The sequence below is a fragment of the Cetorhinus maximus genome, chromosome 14 (genome assembly GCF_964194155.1).
Source record: "Cetorhinus maximus chromosome 14, sCetMax3.hap1.1, whole genome shotgun sequence".
Taxonomy (NCBI): Eukaryota; Metazoa; Chordata; class Chondrichthyes; order Lamniformes; family Cetorhinidae; genus Cetorhinus; species Cetorhinus maximus.
This window is the reverse complement of record NC_135892.1, coordinates 44,969,010-44,996,299: the sequence shown is the minus strand read 5'-3', so window position 1 is coordinate 44,996,299 and position 27,290 is coordinate 44,969,010. Positions and strand designations below refer to the sequence as shown.

At 42.3% G+C, this 27,290-nt stretch overlaps 1 protein-coding gene across 4 annotated transcripts in view; it reads left to right on the top strand.

Annotated features, from left to right (window-relative positions):
• tiam2a (TIAM Rac1 associated GEF 2a) overlaps positions 1-27,290 on the top strand; it is a 384,705-nt gene that overhangs the window by 253,663 nt on the left and 103,752 nt on the right. For 3 of the 4 annotated variants that reach the window (XM_078556860.1, XM_078556862.1, XM_078556861.1), the window contains 4 exons: positions 764-842; positions 11,270-11,362; positions 12,917-13,165; positions 16,694-16,791. In XM_078556860.1, coding sequence (XP_078412986.1) covers positions 764-842; positions 11,270-11,362; positions 12,917-13,165; positions 16,694-16,791 — 519 coding nt within the window. Of the gene's footprint in view, positions 1-763; positions 843-11,269; positions 11,363-12,916; positions 13,166-16,693; positions 16,792-21,133; positions 21,239-27,290 lie in introns of those variants that run through there. The other variant, XM_078556865.1, reaches the window with a different exon arrangement.

Here is a 27,290-nt window from a genome sequence, read left to right as displayed (position 1 = left end):
CTTATAATTACCAGTGGAGCCTCAATGCCCTTGTTGCTAATCTCCTTCCCTTCATTCTCCATAAATTCCCAAGTCACCCAAACATCTGCCCAAACCTTGCCCTGCACTAATTCTGCTTGCCCATCAAAGCTCACACTGGCCATCTATTGCCCAAGGCATCGAATTTAAAATCGTTTTGCTGATTGATAAATTGGTTCATGGCTCATTCCCACCATGGATCTGCAAATTTCTGTGGTTCTTTGTAACCTGTACCTCTGGCTATCTTTTCATTCCACCTCCCTCCACTTAACTGTTGGTTTAGCCTTCTGCCATTTCAGCCCTCCTTTTTGGAACACCCATCCTTAACCCCTCCACCTGTCCACTTTTCTCTCCATCTTTAAAAACTACCTCAAAATCCAGATCTTTGGCCAAGCTTTTGATCACTTCTCCAAACTCTCCCATTCATTCCTTTCTTTTGTGTCTGGCCTTGGGATATTTTCTACCTCAAAGGCACTATGTAAATGTGAATTATGCCCCATTTCCAATTTCTTAATTTGGAATGAATTCTGCATGTATTCAACTCAATTTAACCTTCGGTATTTTCAAAGCTGTACAGTATTATGGAAAGATAGCTATGTGTCCCTGAAATTTAATCTGAAAAATTGTGATCATATGGATATACCCTGTAGCTAGAACATCCAGAATCTTGTAAAAGTTGGTAGCAACCTATTTCCTCATTTTTAAGACCAATGTAGCTTGATATTCTCCCTCTTTTTGGGTGCAGTTATTTGATGAAATAGAAATCGCTATGATGAATATTTATCACATACATCTTGAGAGGAGAGGAGCTGAAACTGCCTTTGGTAAGTGGTTAACATTATGTTTGGCACTTTGTCAGTTTTTTCCAATTTAGTTTGAGGAAGGCTCCAAATATGTCCCAAACATGAAAAGCAATGTCCAACAGTTCTCTCATTGCTATTGTTTTATTCATAGTCATTTGGTAGTACAGAACTTTAGTATTGCTGGAAGAAGAGACAAGTCTTCCACCCATCAGGACACTCCAGAATACCAATATAAGGGGAAAACAACAATTTATACTATATGTGAAGAGAGTGCTGGTTGGTTGGCAAGTGATGTAGCTATGGAGAATGCACCACTGATGGTGACTGACAGTTAACTGCCAAGCATTGTTTGAAATTTAAACCAGGTAGCTTGACCCTGATTGGTCAAGGCATTGTCCTGTGAAATGAGTAGCAAATGGTTGTTACTTATTTTGTTCAGCTGAAATAGGCACAATGCATGTACATGTTCTTTCTGTCTGTACATGTTCTTTCTATCACACAAGCTCCTGAATGGGCCTAAGGCCGTCACTTTCGTGAAAAGTGCCTAGCCCACTTCAGATTACCCTGGAAGGGAAAGGTATCTCAAAATTTTGAGCAACAGGTGAGGCTAGCTGTTTCATGTGTTGCTACTGCAAGTAGTATTTGCCACTAAAAGGATACCATCAAGCCAAAAAGACGTTCTGCCTATCACACAAATGAGTAATGTGGTATATGAATTTCAGTGGCAGTGTGATGCTAGGAATGAAGGGTGTACATCCCTTCATTCCTAGCATCAAGGCTGGCAGATTATATCAAACAGCGTGTTCCAGCCGCTGTTTGCAACAGGCAGGGTACAGACTGTACCCAACCAACCCGTGCTTACAAAACTCAAAACACAGTGTCCAACATTAGATGTGAATCCGTAACAGGCAACAGTTGCTGAATAATCCTCAGTGTGATAAGAATTATGCTGACAAGTAGTTTAAGATTGTCAGTCTTGCTCACAGTGTGGTGTACTTGCGTGTTCTTGAAGCTACATATATTAATATTCAGGGCCCTGTTCTTCGCAAACAGAAGGAACATTGTGCCTGTTTCAGCTAAACGAAAAAAGTGACAGCCATTCACTGACTCATTCCTCAAAGCAATGACTTGACCAGTCAGGGTCAAGCTACCTGGTTTAAATTTCAAACAATACTTGGCAATTAACTGTCAGTCACCATCAGTGGTATATTCTCCATGGCAAAGCCACTTGCCAACTAATCAGCGCTCTCTTCACATAAATTGTTATCTTCCCTTTATATTGGTATTCTTGCAAGTGTTCTGATGAGTGCAAGACAAAAAGCTTAGACATTGTTTTATTGCCTAGACACTTGTGTTTCATACTACTTCAATGTTAATAAATTGAAAAGTTAGTGAATTTATTAAATAACTTCATTTAGAATTTAACTGCATTCGTGATTGACTTTTTAATGGCCAATTCCATTGCACAAATTTATCATTTGAATTTCAGATCAGTTACATAAGATAAACATCCTTATGTTCAAATATTTTACAATTCATCAGGAAAAAAGTAATCCCTTTTCAAATGCATTAAATCAGCATAAATTCAGTTGCTCTAAATGAAAACTTCTCTTGTGAAACTTGAATTTCCATTGCAACTTCAGTGGGATGTTAAGTCTTAATAAATACGTTCAAATCTCTAATAACATTGATGTAACTATCAAATTGAAGAGTGAAGACGATTCATATTACCTGAAGTGATTACTGCTTGGCTCCAATGATTAAGGCTCCCTACAGGTGAAAGGCTCATCACTTTGACTTGAGACTTAGGGGAGTGTAGCTGGTGCAGTGTCAAATGAGTTGTAAAACCTGTTTAGGGGATACCTTAGACATGAACACTTTTTCAACTTGTGCATAATTAATTTTAATATTTAGAAAATGTGGATCTTGATACCCGCGTGAGCAGAGTTTTCCCAATGTTCAGTGACTTGGACACTATTGTCCTAAAAATGTATGTTTAAACGAAGGGATTAGTATCAATTCCAGATATGCCGTAACATAAATACGTTTTATTTTGTTCTTGATTGCAATTTTTCTCAGTGCTGGTTCTCATGCAAAAATCACCATTTCTGCAATTTCTGTGCCTTCCCCCCCATCTACCCTGCTGAGTTTTTTTTATATGTTCTTGAGACCTGATCATCACTGGCAAGGCCAACATTTGTTGACCATCTCTAATTTCCCTTGAGAAGAAGGTACACCCACAGTTGGAACAGTGAAGGAACGGCAATATAGTTCCAAGTCAGCATGATGAGGAACATGCAGGTTATGGTGTTTCCACGTGCCTGTTGCCCTGTCCTTTTAGATAGTAGAGGTTGCGGATTTGGAAGCTGCTGTCAGAGGAGCCTTGGCAAATTCCTGCATTATATCTTGTAAGATTGGACACACCGCTGTCACTGTGTGCCAGTGGTGGAGGGAGTGAATGTTGAAGGTGATGGATGGGATGCAAATCAAGCAGGCTGCTTTCTCTTGGATAGTGTCAAACTTTTTGATTGTTGCACTCATCCAGGCAAGTGGACAGTATTCCATCACATTCCTGACTTGTTCCTTGTAGATGGTGGACAGGCTTTGGGGAGTCGGAAGGTGGGATACTTGCTGCAGAATTCTCAGCCTCTGACCTCTGCTCTTGTAACCACAGTATTGATATGGTTGGTCCAGTTAAGCTTCTGGTAAATCATAACCCCCAGGATATTGATGGTAGGGAATTTTGCAAAGTCATTGAATGTTAAGGGGAAGTGGTTAGATTCTCTCATGTTGAAGATGGCCATTGCCTGATACTTTCCTTATCTTGCTGCATGCAGGAAGGAATGTTTCAGTATCTGGAGTTGCGAATGGTACTGAACACTATGCAACCATCAGCAACATTCCCTCTTCTGCTCTGTAATTGTGGAGTACTCTGCAACATTTATAATGCTAGCTGATCTCTAGTTGCAATGCTCACAGTCAAAATAAAACTTGGTGCCTGTGCTTGGGTTAGTTCAGAGGTTCCAGATGTAGATAACTGTGAAGCAAAGCACAACCTTAGCATTCTACCATGAATGTTTTTATTCATACAATTTATATTCAAAAAAATTCCCCTTGTCTTTGCACGTACTATTTAATATTTATATTCATCTGTAATACTCAGTCCTTGTCTGTCTGAGTTGTTTTGATTGGTCAATTTATGGGGCATGTCTGGTGGATTTATTTGGTGGGTGGTGCCTGGCACATACACAGGCACATGAGGGGTGTAGAGTACAGGAGTGCACACTGGGCTGCTCACAGTTGGAAGGAGGCAGGGGGAGAACAAAAACAGGTATGGGAAGCCCAACAGCAAAGTTACCATGGCTGAAGAGATTATTTCCATGAGTGATGGGATGGGATTGATGGGAGGGATGGGGATGGCATGGAAAAGATGACCTGTCCTAGAAGGAATGAATGAGATAATGGAATTGGTTAAGTGTGGTAAAATGGGGGTGACAATTATTATAATAATGCAACTTATCATTCAAAAGCTATACTTTGCGCTAAAAATGAAAATTGACTACATTCGAAGGAAAATGTTTAGAAAAGCTGTCAGGTGAATTAAAAGAATAGTCAGTGTTATACACTGTGCTATTTTGAAGAAGAGCAGGGGAGTTATCTCCTGTATCCAGGCCAATATTTATCCTTCCTTCAATATCACCAAGAAAACCAGATTATCTGGTCATTCTCGCATTGCTATTCGTGAGCTTGTTGTGTAAAATAGGCTGTCGCATTTTCTATAATTCAGCAAACTACTTCTTCAACTAAAATGCCTTGTGATATCCTGAAGTTGTGAAAGCCATGATATGCAAGTCTTTTCTCATAGCCCTGAAAATCTCTCCTTTTTTAAGTATATGTTCAGTTTCACTTGCTTAAAACTTATTGATCTCTAATTTTTCCCAGTTCTGATGAAAGGTCATCGACCTGAAACATTAACTCTGTTTCTCTCTCCATGGATCTTGTCAGACCTGCTAGCCATTTCCAGCACTTTCTGATTTTATTTCAAATTTCCAGCATCCGTAGTATTTTATTTTTGTATGGAGAAACTGGAATTGGATGGGAGGGCTCTGTTTATTTTGGGGCTTTCTTGTTTCAATGCCATGAACGCTTAACTGCTGTTTGGTTTCATGTTCACACAATTGTTATAATTGATGACCAGTCATATTGCATCTGTTGTCATGCAGCAGTCAGAGAAGTAGATCTTTAAGGAATTTGAAAGTTTGTTACTAATATGGATGGTAGACAAAGAATTTAAGTTTATACCAACGCAGGCTTTGTCGTAGCAAAAATCTGGCCCTGCATTAGTATAAACTTAAACACTGAAGGTCTTTGTCGTGGCGAAAATTCCGTGAAAATGGCCAGAAATCCTAAGTCCGCTCCTGAACATGACATTTCCTATTTTCGCATGAAGTCGGGCCGGGGTTCATGCACGTAGTTCATGGAGGCAGCTGGCCATTTAAATCATCAGCTACCTCTGCTGAAATGGGATTTTGGTAGCCAAGTGTGCAGATTAGACCAGGTAAGAGGGGGCCTGAACTTGATGGATTTGTTTGGATAATCAGGGCACCCCTTTGGAAAGGTATGGTGCCCTTTTGGATATGGCCCTGGGACACCTTTGGGAGAAGTAAGGCACCCTTTGGGATTGTTAAAAGTAAACATGATAGCGCATAAACTCATTGAAAATGTCGAACTGTCGAGAACTGTAAAGGAACTATCAAGCTATCAAAAAAACTGTCAAGCTATCAAACGACTGTCAGAGGATATTAGATGAGTTGGCATGGAATGGAGAAGGGCAAAGGGTGGTGGCTGGGGGCATGGGTTAGCATTAGTTGGCACCATGTTGGCATAGGGCTACAAAGATCCATGGAAATGTGGAGGGCATAGGGGGTATGAGAGGCATGGGATGGGTAAAGGGACATGGGATGGCATTGAGGATATGAGGGGCCATGGGGGTGGGTGGATGGCATAGATTGGCAGTGATAGGCATGGGGAGTATATGGGGAGGTGAGGGGGCTGGAGAGCTGTTTTTAGCTTTAATCTTAACAAAGTGGCAGAGCACAGAGGCAGGCCTTCCGCCCAGCCTGCCTCCTCACCCGGCTGCCTCTGCACTCATTCTGAGGCGGTGTGCCTGACCTCCAATCCAGCCTGCCACCTCGCCCGCCCCCACCACCCATGAATGAAAATCCCAACTGTGGGCAGCCATTTTTAAAAGGAAATCTTCCTTCTCTGTGCTCCCAACCAGGGGAGAAAATCTGGGCTACAGTTCTCCCTGAGATCAGTTACTAGCCAGGGTGCCTGTTAAAAGTAATGCAGTGTGAAATACCCAGTTGAGAATACCATGTGATGAGGAGGGAAAGGAAGCCACATTGGTTGGTTTTCCTCCATACCAATGCAGTTTGCTGAAATGTTCTTGTCCTTGCATTTCAGTGCAATATGCTTACCTCAGCATACATATGCCAAATATTTATCATCCATGGTGCTAACTTCTTAATATCCTTCAAATTTCTTATAAAGGTAGCCTGTGAATATTATCCTAAGTGCAACTAATAAAACTTGCAATTATATAGTACTTTCAACTTGTAAAATATCCCAAGACAATTCATTGAAGCGATATCAAATAAAATTTGACACTGAGCAGCATAACTAGAAATTAGCGCAGGTGACCAAAAGCTTGGTCAGACAAATAGGTCTTAAGGAATGTCTTGTCGGAAGAGAATGATGTAGAGAGATAGAGGTTTACGGAGGGAATTCCAGACCTTAAGGCCTCCTCACCAGCTGAAGACAGGGTCACCCATTGGTGAAACAATGAAAATTAGTGAAATGCAAGAGGCCAGAATTGGAGGTGTGCCAAGATCTCGAAGGGTTGTAGGGCTGGGAAAGGTTGCAGAGATTGTGGCAGGGTTTGAGGAGGAGGAGGTTTGGGTGGGTGAGTTCTTGCAGGAATTTGAAAACAAGGCCGTAAATTTTTAAATTATGCATTGCAAGCCCAGGGAATATTGTACCTAGTTGATGAGTGAAATGAACTTTGGTTCAACACAGGAAAAGCTATGGGCCCTGACAACATATTGACAGTAGTACAGACTTGTGCTCCAGAACTAGCCACACCCCTAACCAAGCTGTTCCAGTAAAGCTACAACATGAGCACCTACCCAACTGTCCAATATTGCCCATGTATGTCCTGTCCACAAAAAAAACAGGACAAAAGGGGAATCCAGCCAATTACCGCCCCAACAGTCTACACTCGGTTCACCATCAAAGTGATGGAAGGTGTCGCAACAGTGCCATCAAGCGGCACTTAGTCAACAATAACCTGCTCACCGCTGCTCAGATTGGGTTCTGCTTGGGGGCACTCGGTTGGCGGGCAGGTGAAAAGGCCTAGCAGCCTTTGCACTTTTTAGGAAACCTCATTCATGGGCATGCTTGAGAATCTCCCTGAGGCACAGAGCTGCCTCAGGGAGATGAAGAGTTTTCAAAAAGGAAATAAAGAATTGAAAACTGTTATAAAACATGTCCTCTCATGTGAAGGAACCAGCAAGAGGGAAAAACATACTTGACCAAATCCTCACCAACCTGCTTGCTGCAGATGCATCTGTCCACGACAGTATCGGTAGGAGTGACCACCACATAGTCGCTGTGGAGACGAAGTCCCGCCGTCACATCAAGGATACCCTCCATTGTATTGTGTGGAACTACCACCGAGCTAAATGGGATAGATTTCAATTAGATGTCAAACTCAAGCCAGGCAACCATGAGGTGTTGCTGGCCATCAGCAGCAACCGCAGAATTGTACTCAACCACAAACTGTAATCTCATGGCCCAGCATATCCCCCACTCTACCATTACCACCAAGCCCGGGATCAACCCTAGTTCAATGAAGAGTGCAGGAGGGCATGCCAGGAGCAACTCTAGGCATAAGTAAAATGAGGTGTCAACCTGGTGAAACTACAGCACACACTACGTGCGTGCCAAACAGCAAGTGATAGACAGAGCTAAGTGATTCCACAAACAATGGATCAGACCCAAGCCCTGCAATCCTGCCACATATAGTTGTGAATGGTGGGGGACAATTAAACAACTCACAGGAGGAGGAGGAGGCTCCACAAATATCCCCATCCTCAATGATGGGGGAGCCCAGCCCAGCAACAATCTTCAGCCAGAAGTGCCGAGTGGATGATCCGGAGGTCCCCAGCATCACAGATGCCAGTCTTCAGCCAATTTGATTCATTTCACGTGATATCAAGAAGTGGCTGAAGGCACTGGATACTACAAAGGTTATGGGCCTGACAATATTCTGGCAATAGTACTGAAGGCTTGTGCTCCAGGACTTGCCATGCCCCTGGCTAACCTGTTTCAGTACAGCTACAACACTGGCATCTACCCGACTATGTGGAAAATTACACAGATATGTCTTATACACAAAAGGCAGGACAAATCCAACCTAGCCAATTACCACCCAATCAGCCTACTCTCGATCATCAGTAAAGTGTTGAAAGGGATCAATAACAGTGCTATCAATCTGCACTTGCTTAACAATAACCTGCTCACTGATGGTCAGTTTGGTTTCCGCCAGGGCCACTCAGCTGACCTCATTACAGCCTTGGTTCAAACATGAACTAAAGAGGTGAACTCCAGAGGTGATGTGAGAGTGATTGCCCTTGACATCAAGGCAGCATTTGACCATATGTGGCATCAAGAAGCCCTAGCAAAACTGGAGTCAATGGGAATCGGGGGGAAATCTCTCTGCTGATTGAAGTCATACCTAGCACAAGGGAAGATGGTTGGGGTTGTTGGAGGTCAAATCATCTCAGTTTCTGGACTTCACTGCAGGAGTTCCCCAGGGTAGTGTCCTTGGCCAAACCATCTTCAGCTGCTTCATTAATGACCATTCTTCCATCATATGGTCAGAAGCAGGGATGTTCAGCACAATTCGTGGCTCCTCAGAGACTGAAGCAGTCCATGTCCAAATGCAGCAAAATCTGGACAATATCCAGGCTTCGGCTGATAAGTGGCAACTAACATTTGTACCACACAAGTGCCAGGCATGAGAATGGATGTTATTTTTAAAAATATTTTAGGGGAATATTGTGTTATTCTGTAAAGAAGGCTGTGTGTGTGTGTGATTTAATTAAGCTGGACAAGAATTTGAAGGAAGTCAGGTTGTCTGGGGGTTTGGAAACATGAAAGGTGTTAAGCTGAGGTACAAGTAAATAGGTTAGATCTAACATTTGCATTTTTAGATGAGGTGTTTGAATTTCAAAGGAGAGTCAGAGGTTAAAAGGAAAATGTTTGCATCTTGCAAGAGTCCTTAGGTGAATAGTAGTAGGGATATTATATTTTTATTGACCCAAAGGCAAGGACAAGATGGAAACATGAAAGATCTTATATTTGGAAGGGTTTGAATTTCAAAGGGGTGTGAGAACAATAGGACTGAGATAAAAAGGAAAAAGGGTATACTAGAGTTACTGTAGATAGCTGGGTTTTTAGCAATTGAACCGGAGAGATGGCTGTATAACTGTTAAGCTGGAGATAGCAGGAGCTTTTTGAGCTGTTGAGAAGTCTTGAGCTGCAGCAAGCAGTTTTGTTCTGAAGTGAATTCCAGCGCAAAGTGGAAGAGGGTAAAGGTCATGTGGTACACCTTTATTGAAGCTACAGCGGCTTGCCTTGTGTGATATTACTGGATTTCATATTTAAATAAGGGAGTTTTGCCTGGAAAGTGTTTACTTGTGGATTTGATCAAGTAGAGAGTTTTTGGGAGAATGTTTTGGGGGACTAACTAATTGTGTAACTGTAATCTTGTGTGTTTAGGTTTTCTTTACTTTCTTGTTAATAAAACTTTTAATTTTTAAAAACACAAAACTTTTACAAGACCTCACTGCTGAGGTTGGTACGTCGTCTTCTCGTTGTCAGAATATGAAAAAAAGGTTGTTGCCCGTAAGCCAAGTTTCCCTCTGGGATTTGGTTTGCACAGCAATTAACACCGACTGTGGTCATAATACAGGCAATGACCATCTCCCAACAAGAGAGAAAAAAACCATCGCCCCTTGACATTCAATGCCATTACCATCACTGAATCTCCCACTATCAACATCCTGGGGATTACCATTGACTAGAAACTGAAGTGGTCTAGCCATATAAATTCTGTGGCTACAAGAGCAAGTCAGAGGCTAGGAATCCTGCAGTGATTCCCCATAGCCTGTCCACCATCTACAAGGCACAAATCAGGAGTGTGATGGAATACTCTCCACTTGCCTGGATGGGTGCAGCTCCCAGAACACTCAAGAAGCTTGACACCATCCAGCAAAAAGCACTCTGCTTGATTGGGACCCCATCCGCAAACATTCACTCCCTCCACCATTATCACACAGTGGCAGCAGTGTACACCATCTAGAAGGTACATTGCAGGAACTCACCAAGGCTCTTTAGACAGCACCTTCCAAACCCACAACCACTACATTTAGAGGGACAAGGGCAGCAGACAGATGGGAACACCACCGTGTGCAAATTCCCCTCTAAGCCACCCACCATCCTGATTTGGAAATATATTGCTGTTCCTTCACTGTCACTGGGTCAAAATCCTGGAACTCCCTCCCTAACAGCACTGTGGGTGTACCTACACCACATGGACTACAGCAGTTCAAGACAGCTTGATATTTGGTTCAGGGTCAAATAGGGCGTTAAAGTTCTGAACCCTTTTGAGCTAAAAATGTTCTGTCTGATGCTTTACTGGCCTTTGAGTATTTCTTCTTGGAATGTAGCTGATAGCAGCAATGAACAGAAGGACAGCTGGTGGACAGTAATCCCTTCACCCGCGTTTGAGCATCTTGGTCTAGATAGTCATTGTTCACTGTTGCGTGTAAAATTAGTTGCCCCAGTGATCTCCTGTACGTTTGGTGATGTGAGAGGTGGTTTTCTTACATATAAGATTTTTGGAATTCAAGAATTCCTGTATGTAATCAACCAATTCAGAGAATGAAATAGTGGATGAAATGCAAATATACCACATTCACCAAAATGTAATCTTTTAGAAAAAAAAATGCATTAAGCTATACATTTTAAGGAAAACCTTTAACTCTGTATGTTTAAAAGTTGATATTTTGATGCAATTAGACTTTCACTTGTGGCTGTTGTGTGACCTGAAAGTTTATGGCAGTGCCTCACCTTACAGCAATGTATTTTATTTTAATTTTGGGCATTGCAGCAAGTAGAAGCAATTTACAAATATCTGTGACTCAAAGTAGTATAAATTTGATGTAATTCACATTGCTGCAATTTTGTTATTTCATGAACAGTTTATTTTGTGTAAAACACTTAAGACTAGATATTTACTGTTTGTTCCTAAGCTGGTGCTTTAGTGTCACAAACTTTCCTTGGTGCTAGAAATTTACTCTTTTTACTTCACTCTTTAAAAGGTTTTGCTGTTGCCGGTCAGGTTGATGGAAAGCAGCAACACAATTCTTTGTTTGTGAGTGATGTTCTCCCTGGTGGACTGGCCTATAGAGAAGGTATGATTACGTGTATATATAGAAAGATTGTGTGGTTACTGAAGTGGTAGATTTTAGCACTGGCATTAATAGTATACTCCACTTTGCCACCCAGTGCCTACACTTTTAATAGCTGTCCTCTAATCCTCGCAGGATAAAACGTCCTTGCATGGTTTCTGAGTGAGGACAAGACTGCCCTTGACTATGATGTCCCATAGTGGAATAGTTTGCTGAAACTCATTGTTTTGGGCTCACACATGAATGACATCTTGGCCAAGCTGCCAAAGAGCTATAGGTGACATGCTGCATACTTATATATTTGGGGTGATTATTTGAACTTGTTGCTAAATTATCAGACTGCTTATCTGACAGATGCGGCTGAGCACAAATTTCCTCGAATTAAATATTGGGAAGACTGAAGTTATTGTTTCAGTCCCTGCTCCAAACTCCGTTCCCCAGCTACCGACTCCATCTTTCTCCCTGGCAACAGTCTGAGATTAAGCCTTGGTGTCACATTTGATCCCAAGATGAACTTTTCTGACCTCAGGTCCTTGCCGTTACTAAGACCGTCTATTTTCACCTCTAACATTGCCCAACCCTTCCAAAGCTCATCTGCTGCTGAAACCCTCATTCATGCCTTCGGGTACCTCTAGACTTGACTATTCTAGCACACATTCTACCCTCCATAAACTTGTGATCATCCAATACTCTGCTCCCTGTGTCTTAACTCTCAGCAAATCCCATTCTCATATCACCCCTGTGCTCACTGTCCTACACTGGTTATGCAATATCTTGACTGTAAAATTCTTATCCTTGTTTTCAAATTCCTCTCTTGCCTCACCCCTTCCTATATCTGTAATCTCCTCTCCGCATCCCTCTGAGACACCTGCACTCCTCTAGTTCTGGCCTCTTATGCACTCCCAATCATAATTGCTCTGCCATTGGTGGTCGTGCCTTCAATTGCCTAGGCCTCAAGCTCTGGAATATACTCCCTACATCTTTCCACCTCTCTACCTTGTTTTCCTCATTTTAGACGCTTTTTAAAACCTTCCACTTTGATCAAGCTTTTGGCCATCTGACCTAATATCTTCTTATAGGGCTTGTGGTCATACATTGTTTTGTAATGCTCCTGTTAAAGGTGCTATATAAATATAAGTAGGTTTTTAATCAACTTTCCTGTGAGGGTGCCTGGTTTAGGCAATACCATGTAGTGCTGTGGGTCAGATATCTGATATTCCTGTGGCATCTCCTGGTAGGTAACCTTGTAAGAATCTTAGCATAGATAGAGAAATTACTCTGAGCACTGTTTTTAACAAGTTGGAATTAATGTGCTTGTGCAAAGTTTTTACTTATGCTATTTTAACAAACTAAAGTATAAAATGATTTATGACACGACTTGTACGGAGTAAAGATCCTTTACTGGTAATATTAATGATTTCATTCATTTAGATTAAACACATTTTTTTAAAGAAATTAGTAGGGAAATATGAAATAATATACAGTAGGTTAGTTAAGGCAAGGGTAAATTGGTTTGGGAGACTTTCTGAACATTGTCACTTTTTTTCCTTTCCTTAGGTGCCAGAGTGGGAGATGAGATCCTGATAATAAATGGTGAAGTGGTTGCTAATCTCCAGCATACATATATCGAATCGTTGTTTGCAGAGAACCACTTAACACTAACTATCAGGAGGATCTCATTAGACTGGAACCAAATGTTGACAGGATGCAATGACTCATTAAACCACATGATGGTCCCACCTCCTCCTGACCAATCAAAATTGCTGGAGGAGTTTATTGACAACCTCCTCCTTCCTGTTCCTTCTGGTGAGTTCTGGGTTTCTTTGTGATTACAAAGCTGAGTAATGTTTTAAAGAAGTGACGGTCTACTTTCTCTTAAAGAATTAGTGATATTTCAGACAGCAGATGATTCAGGGCTCACCTTAGAATCTAAACAACAGCTTTGTGATCAGTGTTTATCTGCTACAGGTCATCTTAGTTCTGCTACAGGTCATCTTAGTTGTTATATGTACAATATTTTGATAAATAGCTTCTGCCATTTGCTCCTCTGCTTCCCTGTTAAAAAGAGAAGCTTGCAGTGGAAGAAGTATGGTGTATATTGCTGGCATGGTGCAGGAATCATCACTGGAATTTTTGATCAAAGTGTACTTTAAATCTTAGCATGTGGCATTAGTGAGCAATAAAACAAGTTCCATTAGCCACAGATGATCTGATGCATAGCTATAGACTGCTCACATCATTGAAAACATTTCTTGTTTTCAAATGTAACACACTAGTACAATTTGATTAAACTGTTGCCTTGTTATTTAATGGTTTTCTACTGAAGAGTTAAATAGTTTTTTTCTGATCTCCTATTCTACTCATTCTGGTGCCTTTTGCAACGTCACTCATGATATGACCAATTGGGTGATGCAATGTGGTGCCACTTCTGGTCTGAGGAGAAAGGAGGGACACTCTAGTATGAAAGACTTCTAGATTAGAATATAAAGCATGTAGTGATGGAAGGCTGTTTAGCCCATCAAGTTTACTACTTCCATAGACAGTTCTGATGTGGGCTACATCATTCAATCTTGTATGGAGAGAGTCACCGGGGAAGGGGTGGAGGGGGGCTTTCAGCCCATCGAGTTCATACCCCGCTGCTCTTTAAAAGCAATTGAGTCAGCCTCTTGTAGCCCTGAAATTTTATTTCCCTCAAGTAACCATCCAATTTCCTTTGGAAATCATTGATTGTCTCCGCTTCCAAGTACTTCATTGGCAAAGTTCTGCATAAACATTGCCTGGTCCTTTTAAAAAATATTGAAGCTAGGGCCAGAATTTTTACCTTGTTGGGCGGGCGTGCATCTGACCTGAACGCACGTAAAATGACACGCGATGATGTTGGGCAAGCGTCCCAATGTTACCGTGCACTCACACGATGTTTCACTCAGCAGGATGCATAGGAGTCGGCAGCGCCCATTGACAATTAACAGGCCTATTAAGGCCATTAAAGTCCCAATTAAATGTAATTTGTCGCTACCTGTCCAACCTTACAGTTGGTGGGCAGGCAAAAAGGCCAAGAGGCCTTTGCATTTTTTGGGAAACGGCATCCGCAGGCAGGATGAGGTTTCCAACAGCAATTTTTTAAAAAAAATTCATACTAATTTCTAACATGTCCCTGGTCATATGACAGAGTCACATGAGGGGACAAGTTTATTGTTTATTTTTCTTTAGATAGCTTCATCTCCCTGAGGCAGCTCTGTGCCTCAGGGAGCTTTTCCTGCGTGCGCATGCGCGAAATTCCCCACTCGCAACACCCCCCCACCCCCCGAAACACAGGCAGCACTGAGTGCTGCAGTGTGCATTTCATGCTGGGTGGGCCTTACCGATTGTGGGCGGCGATCGGCATCTCGACTGAGCCCGCCTGACGAGGGCAAAATCCTGGCCTAGATCTCCAGAATGTTTGTTCAGTCCTGTATGTCCATTTTCTGACCAGACCCGTGTTGAAAAGTGGAGATGTGAGTTATTATGTCTAGTTCTTTTACCAATTGTTTTCGCCACCCATCCTAATATCTCCTTATGTGGCTTGGTTTCTTTTTGTTTAATGCTTTTGTGAAGCACCTTGGGATGTTTTACTATGTTAAAGAAGCTATATAAATGCAATTTGTTGCTGACCAAGCAGTAGTGTGCTCACAATGCCAATTAGCTCACTCAAGACTGTTGCCAGCAGGCTTTAGATGAAACCACTGTTGCTTTGCAAGTGTGCTCCTTCAGGCTTGGTTTGACTTCTACATCTTTAGAACATGACACAGCACTCTTCCAGTAAAATGAATCTACTGCCACTTTGCTAATTGTCTAAAGTTTACAAATGATCCAACTTTCAGCTTATTTAAATTTCCCTCAAACGGTTGCTGGATCTTGAAATTTAAATAACTAACAGCTTGAATCTAAAGGAGTTGCCAGTCATATATATAACTGAATCAAGCAGAAAGTTATATTTGAAATGTATGGCTTGATTCTTCCCTCATGTATGTTTGCACAGAAATAACTGAACAAGACAGTGCAACATTTGTATTGAGTTAAGTGCAGACATAATACTCACTGGAGCTGTTCTGTTCTGCAACGGGAGTAAAGGGGCTGTCACCAAGGCAAAATACTTTACTTCATCGTATCTACATAACAATAAATTTTATCCTTCTCAGTCTTGACAGTTCACATATGGTGATACTGGAGTAATAGTGTAAAATGACCCCATCCTTTTTTTTGTACTTCACTATCAGTGGCTGTTCATCTCCCACGATAACTGCAAAGAGTGAATTAAATTAACAGCAGCAGTGTGGCTAATTGTATTGTCTCAATGCTGCTTGCAGTGATTTTTTTGATGAAAGCTTACACAGAGTCTCTGAAAATTCTTTTTTTAATACTTTATCACTGCAACAGGATGCTTTTCTCCAGCAACATAAACATTTTTCAGGTTCTGATTATTAGTAATTGTTATAACCATGGACTAGAATATCTAATTTGCCACAAATGGGAGTGAAGCCTACATGACGCATCCTCCATATCCCTGCTGTTCAGCCAACTCAGAACCCTGACATCTGCTGGCACTGGATGTGAAGCATTTGCAGTGCAAGCTGTGACTCAAGTAAATTTTAGTCAGATTTAGGAGTTGGCCGCTAAGGATTAGACATAATCTTATGACTTCGATAAGCATCAAATGCTATGGAGAAATAAGTTCTCGAATTATATGCACAAGTAGAAGTGTTGTAGAGTAGTTATTCACAATGTAGCATAATGTATGGAAAAATTGATGCAGCAACCTTAACAAAGGATGATATTAGCAGTTCATGGGAGCCCACTTAAAGAAAAGCCAAGGGCAAGTTGCATATGTTTGGGCACTTCTTGCCTGCTGCAGGCTTCCATTGTTTACTATTATTTTTGGGTTTGGTTAGTTATTGCCCAGTGCTTTCATTAGTCTTGTTGGTGTCATTCTCAGCCAGGTAGGTTTATGACCACTGATTTATTGAACAGCTGGGGTGCTTTTCTACTTGCATCTGAGTAAATGAATATTGTTTGTGCTGCAGTGTCCTTTTTCTTGTGAACATTTTTAGCCCTGTCGTATGAAATAGTTTATTTCTTAGTCCATCAGAATCATCTAACTTTAAATTTTTAAGACCACTTATAAATCTGTTTCTAAATCTGACTTGGTTGATTTAGTATTTTGACTTGAAAGTGAAAAACACTTGTAAATTGGAATTCAGTGGGGTATTGCAGCTTTGGATTGAATTATTAATACAACTAAATAGAGCTGTGTGGACTGGTTTGCACAAAAAATGTTTAAATTTCTGTAAATTTCAGATTTCTCTAGCGTACCTGATGTGCCTCTAACAAGAAGTGTCACTACAGACTGTGTGGAGTCACTGCATCAGGTTGAAAATACTGAATCATTTTTAAAGGTAAGTGATGAAATTCTACGAGTGCTTTGTATGCCACCATGTGAGCTAAATTCTGAACTAAACTCTGCAGTGGACTAAGATGAACTTTTAAGCTTTTCATAGGCTGCAATGTTATTTTGATAGGCTGGGGGATATATCTGAATCACGTCATTAGAGTGGCAGCAACAGAATATATAGAGTATATCGGAGCAAAAAATTGATGTAGATATTGTGAATTTTAGGTTGTGTTTGTAATGAGATTCCAAAAAAAGCAATGAGAAGTTTTCACTTCCATGCTGAAATTCATTGAAATTAATCAATGTACTCATTACTGTGGTTAATATTTGTCTGGCTTTCCAATTGCGTTTTGACTTAGTGTCTTCAAAACCTAATGTGCCTTTACTTCGAAGCACATTTCTAAGCAAACTTAATGTGTTTAATAGACTATTTTTCCCTTTTGCAAGGATTACACTCATTCTCAGTTTTGCTTGAGAAGGATTCTGAATGCAAGTAGCTCTTGTCCTTTTTGATGCATGTAGTTGTATTTTTGTCTGCTTTCACTTTTCCATATCCCCACCCAAGAAGGTTTTGATTCCTCAGTGGTATAGCTTGGTGCCCTTCAGTACCTCAACCAAGTGACCAATATTTAAATCTCTCCAAACTTGCCTTAGTGTTATGCTATTCAGCCGTAGACGGCATTGCATCCAATCCCAATCCCAATCCCAGTTTCAACAGAAGTCGGAGGCTAGCCATCAAGCAGGAATCTTGGCTGTTCAGTTCCCTGCCCCCAATAATCCAGGATGTTTAGGCTTCCTTACAGTTTGTTAGCTAGGGGCCAGAGATGGTCCAAGTGGCTTAGTTACTTCCAGGTTAATCACTCTCCCTCTCTCCTCACTTCTTCCCCTCTGGAAAATCTGACTGGGTTGTAGCCCAACACAAGACACTCTGCAGGGGACCAAGGAAGATTAGAAGAGAATAAAAGCTGGATTTCGTAGGATGGGCTGAACTGTGAAAGTACAGCCAAAATAGCAGTTCATCCCAATCTGTTTGCAAATAACCAACTACCTGTTAATGTTCCCTGCATTGTGCCCACTTAACTTTTCTTTTGTTTCAATTCAGCTTTTAGTTGGGCAAACCATGTATTTATTTGGTTGAGCATTAATATTTATTTTGTTATATTGGCTTTAGCAGTTATGTTCAGAAATTCATGCTAAATAGGGTGATATTTAGTGCATTAGACTGTTAAAATGAAACTGTTGGATCCTTGTTGAAGCAAATTGCTCTGAACAAACCAGCAGAATAAAACTTTTAAAGATAGATTTTGAAAGGCTTTACTTAGTTAATGATGATTATTGTCATCAAAAAGAGACAATGCAATCTGCATGTACATTTTCAAAATTCCAAATGATTCTTATCTCAGTCCCTCTAAGAGATGATGCTGTAAGGAATAATTTGAGACAGTAATCCTCCTTCTGTACTTTATTAATCAAAGTGCAAGAATTAAGTATTTAAATTAATTGTTTTTTTAATAAAGAATCAGCCTCGGTTTTCTGTTACCTTGGATCTCCTTGAGTGTTAGCTGCATTGGTATTTCAAAATCATCTGGTGTTTCTTGTTGCAATGAATAAATGCATTCAATGGAAGTGCTGTTGTAATTTGTAGAAATAGGTGTAGCAAGATACAGAAATAAAGCTATTTTTCATAACATATTTCATGTGATAAAATTACTTACCCATTAAGTGAACTATTCTGGTGTAAATATTTTGCAATTGGCACTTGTCATAATACAATTACACAATTGTAAATTTTTTTAAAAATCAACATTTCTGCAGAAAATACACAGCAGGTCACTCAATCTATCTTTTCCCTTTCCAGCTGTTAATGTTTTGACTGTAGATGCATTGTATAAACTAGTCAGATCCTGATGAAAATTAATAATGCTCAAAATAAAAGTGGAAACTTTAATCACATGCGGCTTCCTTCAGGTTCAGGTGATGCATCAGGTTCAGGTGATGCACATAATTAATCTCTCCTGATTATGATGTGCTTGCTATATATTTTCAGCAATTTCTGTTTTTATTTACTGATGCCTGAGATTGGAGCTGGCTGATTAAATGCTGTTCATAATCAATAAGATGAGATGCAAGTTCAGTTACAGTGAACTGTCAGTTCAATTTGAAACTCCTGCATTGAATCCAAGGGTGAGTCATTGCGTGTCACATGTAAGAGCACAGTGTGTTACTAGTTCATCAGGTTGTCATTCTGGAGCTGACGCCCACTCTTGTGATTCAGAGATGGCTTCCTGAATGGAGTTGAACTAATGGAAGTGTTCCATATTTTTTTTTATTCTAGAAGAAGTGTTCCATTAATTGACTTTATTCAAAGGATGTTTCAAACATAGAATATTATGCCTTGAAGACCAAAACACTCTACTCCTCTTGAAATAGTGTCATGGAATCTTTAACATACACTAGAACTATCAGAACAGGCAGATCTGGGACCTTAGTTTAACATATTACCCAAAGGATGTCACCCCTGACAATAAAGTGGTTTCTGCAGTACTGCATTCAAATGGAAGCCTAGATATTACTTGACAAGTTAGACTGCAAGCAACACATTATAGTGAAATAAAAACAGAAAATGCCGGAAAAGCTCAGCAGGTCTGGCAGGTTGGATCCAAAGAAGAATCATATTGGACTTGAGATGTTAACTCTGTTTCTGCCTCCTCAGATGCTGCCAGGCCTGCTGAGTTTTTCTGGCATTTTCTGTTTCTATTTCCGATTTTCAGCATTCGCAGTAATTTGCTTTTAACACATTAAAAATAGCTAAAGTATGAACAACATGTCACAGTGAATTGATTGGCATGATGTAAGATGTAAGTGGCATGTCAATAAAATTATCACTTTTGTTTCAGCAAACTTTTCATTTTTACGTCTCAAACAAAATTGATTGTGGTGTTTGCAGGAGCTCCTCATTTCTGGGAATTTAACTTTAAATTTAAATTAAGAGAATGTAGCTTTGAAACTGAAATTTGATATTTTGATGAAACAGTTGAGCATTATAACAAAACTCAAGGCTGCATCTCAAATTAGTAAGCAGAATTGTCCTGTTAAGCTGTGGTTGCACATCGAAGCACATTGTGGCTGTGAAGATATTTACATTTCCTGTTTACCGAAACCTAGTTTTGGCCATTTAACAAGGAGGCTATGCTATAGAACTTGATATCCTGCAGCACGTGAAAAAGTGGTGTAGCTAGTGTCACTCTATTAGTGATGCAGCTCTCAATTTATTTAAATATTCCCTCTCCACACCCTCAGCTTCCTTTCAGTTTAGAGAGTGAGACTGCATAAACCTGAGTCTTCCTTGTCTAAGAGCTACCTCCACTGCAGTAAAGTGGTCATCCAACAGTCTGCCCAGGTCCTAAAATAAAATGCAAAATGGGAGTAATGGCATTAAAAAAAGCAATAAAGACTAGGATTTGAATTAGAATTGCAAGATGCTTCTCTGAAACAGGATCATTAAGCTGTTCAAATATCAGCTATCTAGCAAGAAGTTGTGTGTTTTTGTTAACAATTTAAGGAATTTGGATGTAGCCCATTTTCCATCAGTATGTAACTCTTTGGTATTGGAGATGCAATAAATACATTTAAGATGATTTTCTCTTAGTAAATGCATCCTCAGAAGCTAAGCTAGAATATTATTGAGGTGCTACAGCTAATAGCACTAGAGGATAAATATCCATTTTTAGTGCTACTTTGTAACCCTACTTAGGATCCTAATAAAACCTAGCTTAATGAATTGCAGCTGTGTGCCAGTTTCTCAACAGTAATGCTAACACTGCTGTGTAATTTTACACACCATTATCATTTGAAAGCACCCATTACTGTCAAAGCCACATTCAAGCCTTGTCAGCTCCATTGGTGCCATCTTTGAGCAATGAATAAAATTATAACATGCAACGGGAAGAAAATTGTACTTTTGACAGAAAACAGGGCAAATGGTTTTAAGAAAAGCTACTTTTAGATTTTCTCATTGCCACAGCTCAAGTGAATATACTGACAGGCATCATCTATGTATATAATCTAAAAGTAATTTTACAATCAAAAAGCCGTGTTCGTGTCATACTCCAGATGCTTCTATAACAAAGTTATGCATAGTTTGTGCCTTCCTTGTGAACATTAGGCAGAATGACAAAAGGGGAAGCTTATACGTTTGGTGTTATTTATCAGCAAACAATTTCCTACTGGTAGACAATGATGTTTGAAGGCGCTGAGTGTGAGGAGGAAGTAGTTGTGAAGCATCTCTATTTCTGCTCATGGCTGTTCAGAGCTAATTTCATAACACTCTCTTTGCTTTCCACTTCTTTTGTATTCATTCCTTAAGTTAAAAACAGTGGATGTCAGATGGCTCCCTGGATTCGGCTAGACAGTTTTTCTCCCTGAGTGTGGATCTTTGAACAGTAACACAGGTAAGAATAGGGCACAGCACTGTTTGAAGTCCCAAGTTCTGAAAAATAGTAATAGTAAATTAAAGAAAAGTCATTAAAGGTGCCCCCAAATTTAACATCGTTCTTGAGTAATGAAAATATTTGTTGTGTCAAATGATGTTATAGGGCCCGGAATCATTGTCCCTGACAGGTGTATAACTGGTAACTGTGCAGTGTGAAAGTAAGCTTCCAAATGTATTTAGCCCTCATTTTTACAAATAGAAGCCTATTACTCTGACAAAATTGTTACTGCAAACAAATTGTCTCCTATGCTTATATTATTTCACACACTTTGTGAAATACTTTAGCCTGTGGTATAAAGAACAGAGCTTGTAGCATTGTTAACTTGTATAGAAGAATAAATAGAATATTCATTAGCAAGGAGGTAGATGTCTCATTTTGCACTGAGGTAGATCTGTAGTAACAGGAAAAGGAGAAACGTGAAGAATGGGGAACTTGCAGGGAAAAAAACAAGATGATCATAGTGTCAATTATGTATTCATTTGGATGGTATTGCCTTTTTTTTGGAGACAGAGGAAGCAATTAAGACTTGATAAAGAAGTAACTTTTTAAAACTAGTTAGGGAGTTGGTGACTGTGCACTGGGAGATCCTGTTAATATTTAATTTTGTGCTAAATTTGGGGTTGATTGAGACATTGATTGACAATGACCAGTTGTCATTGAAGGGGTTAATAGATGTTTTTACTGACATTGGAATGGAACAGATTGACTTATGTAGAATGCAAAACATCTCAACGGTAGTTTATTTACAACTTGGAATTTTCTTCTAAATGTTGACATGTTGCTAAATAGCTGAAGGCATTGATCTGACATGAATATATTTGCATAAGTGCTGCTATCCCCATGGTACATTGCTCACATCTCCATTCTTCATTTCTCTGTTTAAATATTAAGCCCTGGCACCCTATTCTATGATATCATAGGTGAGGCCTGTTCTGTTCTTGACTAAGTTCCACACTCAGCACACTTTCTGGCATGATTCATTGGGTAGAAGAAGGGGAGTCTTAGCTCATTTTTTCCCCCATTCCCGAGCGTTGAGGCCAATTGCACCAGCTCTTAAGGCAATGCAGCTCAAATCAGCTAAATTTGTGCAGATCATAATCAAGAGAGGAACATTCTGGTATATAATTATGTGTATAATTATCAAGGGAAATGATGCTCAATTTCACTCATTTGTTAGATAGTCACAGAGTATTTGGGAGAATATTCTGTTGAATAGTTTGTTGTACTTTTAACTGTAATGAAATATTTCCACCAAGATGTAAATTTTTCTTTTGTTACTACTTGTTGACTTCTTGCAAGTTGGAAAATTATGGAAGTAAGATTAGGGTTCTGGATGTGGAGTGTATTACAAGACTGGTTTCACTCGGAGATGAAGGTTTGAATCCAGCTGAATTTGCCTGCAGCTGGTTATAATAGCCCACTACAAAATAAGCTTGGACATTTTCTAATTACTTTCAGCTGGTTCAAAGGGTGGGAGAACATAGGAACGTACAAAAATGATGGACAGGAAAAGACCTACTCATTCATCCAGCCTGTCCCATCCAGTTGTGATGCCTTGTGCGTCACAGTATATGCGCACCCCACCTACCTGGACCCATTTAATTTCCTGGGAGAGGCAAACAAAAACAATGAAATCCAGCTCAATTAAGGAGAAAAAGTGGAAAATTCCTCTCAAACAAGCTTGGGGAATGGAAACTAGACCAGGGCCAGAATTTTCTGGCTGACGTGCGGATGGCCTAGCCCGCACATCAGCGCGTAAGATGACGCGTGCTGATGTCAGCACGCGCCATCGCGATATTTCGGTGGGTAGGGGCGATCAGTTCACCCACCACTAATTGAAGGGCTCGTTAAGCCCCTTAACTTGCCAATTGTGTACGATTTTGAGGGGCCCGTGTGAACTTGGGGTCGGCGCACGGGCCCAACGGAAAGGCGGGTAGGAGATTATTTAAGAAAACTTTTGCAATGTCGGGATATGTGGACTCAGAGGGGTTGTTCATGTCTTTCACGAAGTTATAATTGATGAAAGTGTTTAAAACATACATGCGTGATTGTTAGCAGTTCTCATCGATTTCCAAGAGGTTTTTGTGTAAAGTGAAAGCATGCTGCAGACAGCATTCTTTTTCGGCCTTGCAGCTTTCCGGAGACCGCCATTTAGCCTGGGGCTATGGGTTCTGACCTCTCCAATGGAGGCAGCTCCCCTGAGGAGGAAGGGAGGAATAGAATCAGGAGGAGGCCAGGACTGGACAATCAGCGTCCAGGGGAGCCACCTTTGGGAGGCCAGGCGCAGGTACAAGGGGCGCAGGGCCAAGAGGTTGTCCTTGTCTGCGCAAGGGGCCGCAGACGACGCCACTATTCTGTTGCCAGGGTATACAGGCGGCGAAGCAGCTACCTCAATATGACTGAGGTTCAGTGCCGAAGGAGGCTCCGACTCTCAAGGGACACAGTCAACTATATCTGTCAGATGATTGGCCCTGAGATCTCCCCTAACTGTGTGTGTGGACGCCCCATGCCAGCGGCTCTGAAGCTCACAGTTGCCCTCCACTTCTGTGCCTCTGGCTCGTTCCAGGGCTCGGTGGGTGATCTTTGCAGTGTCTCCCAATCAGCTGTCCACACTTGTGTCAAGCAGGTTACAGACGCTCTGTTCAGACGGGTATCCACCTTCATCCACTTCCGCTGTGACCAGGCAAGTCAGGCACAGCGAGCCAGAGGCTTTGCGGCAATTGCTGACTTCCCCCGCGTCCAGGGTGCAATAGACTGTACACATGTGGCCATCAAGGCGCCAGCAGGTGAGCCCGGTGCCTTCATCAACAGGAAGGGCTTCCACTCCATGAACGTGCAGATAGTGTGTGATCACAGGATGCTGATTCTACAAGTCTGTGCAAGGTACCCAGGCAGCTCCCACGACGCCTACATCCTCAGACACTCTCAGGTGCTGGGGCTCTTCAGTGCTCCGGCTTGGCTGGATGGATGGCTGCTGGGTGACAAGGGCTATCCCCTGCGAAGGTGGCTCATGACGCCAGTACACTGTCCAAGAACAGAAGCTGAGCAGCGGTACAATAGGAGCCAGGGCACCACAAGGGCTGTGGTGGAGAGAGCCAACATCCTTCTCAAGATGCGCTTCCGTTGCCTGGACTGCTCAGGGGGCGCATTCCAGTACCCCCCAGATCGCGTCTCTCTGATAGTGGTAGCATGCTGCGCCCTGCATGCTCTTGCGCTGGAAAGGGGGGATGCAATTGACGATGAAAACCTTGACGGACTGGATGAAGGCTGCACAGGATGAATCCAGCAGTGGCTCAGAGGATGAGGAAGCACAGGGCGATGATGAAGGCCACAACAACAACCCGCATTAACAACAAGGAGGCAGGGACACCCGGGACAATTTAATCCAAAGAACCTTCAGCTAGCTCCACACACATGGATCAGCAGGAGCAGCATTGGCTGGAACTTACACACGTGGCACTTAGGTGCCACATCTTCCACCTGTTCAGCTGCAGCTAAGGCCTTAGTACGGAAACATCAACCTCCACTCTAACACTCATGATAATTATGTGAAAATGAAAAAAGCACCACAATGAAAAGACGCTCAGCCATGGTAACAAAGGTGGACTTTATTCTGTCCACAATTAAAGCGCACATGATTATTCAACAATGTTACAAAAAGGGGTCCCTATTCTAAGGCCAACACAAAATCACCAGTGATATACCCACTGAGTGCCTAATGTGCCTTAAGTTTTTGTTTTCGGGTGCTATGTCTAGGTGCCACCCCATCGCTCGGAGTGGCTTGTGAGACAGCCTGCTGACTCTGCTGTCCTATTGGCCTCGATGACCTTGGCGGGTGTCCTCTGGCCCGTGGAGCCTGTGATGGCCCCGCCTGGGAGGGAGTGGCCAGTTGTAGAACTGGCACCTCCCCAGTTGTCGCAGCCTCAATGGAAGCAACGTTGACTGGCAGAGGGGCGGAGGAGCTGCTGCCCTCATCCGGAGCGCCCTGAGAGGAGCTTGCAGCGACGACAGGCAGCTGCTGCGCCAATTTGAGGTCCAAATCTACCTCCCTGCTCACCGCAGATGCATGGGCACCGAGTGCCGGTGCTTGGTGTCCACAACACCTCCCACAATGGAAAGCACCACCTATGGCCAGAACCGCTGTGAGGGTTTGCAGGTCAGCGCGTAACCCAATCATACTTTGATCCATTTGGTGGAAGCCCCTCTCTATGAAGTTGCCAATCTCTCATTGAAGGAATCCTGATGCTCTGCCCTGAGAGCGGATTCTTCATGTAGACTCTCCCTAGACTCCTCCATCGCAGACAGCAACTGAACCATTCCCTCATGCAACCCTGCCAGATGCAAACGCACTTCCTGCCACCTTTCTTGCAGCTGCTGCAATGGGGACAACTCCAGAGGCACGTCATCAGTGCCGGACTCAGCATGTGCCTCGTCCCCTGCAGCCTTCCGGCTGCTGGAGCCATCAGCCCCTACCATCTCCTCCAGCGATCGTGATGTGTCCTCTCCACTGTGACCTGGGACACTAGCCAATGGTAAAGTCCCCAGTGAGGTGTGTGTGTCTGCGCTGGTGCCTGGCTGGCTGAAATGATGTGCCGCAAGTTGCACATGTTGCCCCTCAGCTGTGGAGGGGGTCTGCGTTGAGGACATGCTCTGGTGGTGATGCTGAAATTAACAACAAGGACAGTGCATTAGTTAGCGTACATTCACTTCAACCTTTCATCCCTTTCCCACCCACCCTCATACGTAGCTCACCCTTAAAGACTCTTAAAAGAAGAGCATTGGTGAGGTCCAAATGAGTCAAGACGGGCCCCAAGCATTAAACGCACATGCAAACAGGCTGGTAGATGGCCTCATGAATGGCACATGGCTTGGAAAGAACCAGAGGAGTGGGAAGAGTGCAGAGGTATCTGATGTGGATGCATTGTTTCCTGGATAGTTGCGCGGCTGAGGAAACATTTCAAACTGTTGTGTCATTTTCTGCCGAACTCAGGAGTTTGAGAGGTCATATTATTGCCCTTCATTCTGTAAGGAGGGGCATAGACCGGGTGGCCAGAAGGCAACATTTCCCCTTGGCGCAGGGATGAGTAATGTGGTGGCATTCATCTAAGTTGAGTACCATGAGGTTCACAGCTGAAGTGCTGAGGACCTTCTGGACAAAGTAATGTGGGACGCACTGGCTGAAAGGTCCCAAACCCCTGAAAATGGAATAAGTCTTTGGGTGTGCAGCGGCAATCCAATGGCATGTGAGACCATGGTGATAGTGGTCACAAATGGGATAAGATGACTTTGGAAGGTGGTGGAGAGGCTATTCATCAAGGGGACGAGGGTCCCTCCAGAATGCCTCAGTCAGTGAATGAGCATTGTTGCAGCATTAACGATTGCAGCAACCATCAGTGGTTTGGATGGTGGGCAGACAGAGTGGATGGGGCTGTCGACCTCAAATACCTGCCCGCTGGACCCCAGCTTCGCCGCCCTGGCCTCCTGCCTCCTGCCCAGCTCCATGGCCTGCTCCTCGAATGGGGTGAGGCGCTGCAGGAGGGCGTGCCCACCACCAGTCCTCAGGCACTCCTGGGCATTGTGGTTACTTTTTGCCTGCAAAACACATAAGAGGATTTATTGGGGCAGGTCACTCATGTACTCTGCACACACATGCCGCACCCCAACCACAGTGGGCCATCTGAGGCCTCCAGCGGCTCCTGTCCACACTACTAGTGATGAGTCCCCAGAAGATAGTACAGCTGCTCCCAAACCCCTCCCCCAATGGCCACCTTGGACACATTCGGCGTCCATCACTTTGAATAGTACACAGGTCCTAACGCCCATGCAAAGGAGGATCAAATAGGTGCGGTGCCGCTGCCAGCATATGGGACTTGCCTAAAAGACCTTGAGGCACCCCTTGCACCATCTCATTACCATCAATATGACATGTGTTGGAGTTCTGAGTATGTGTCGTGCGGCCTCCCCTGCAGGTTGCCCCCAAACTACTCAAATGCCACAAAGACCAACATAT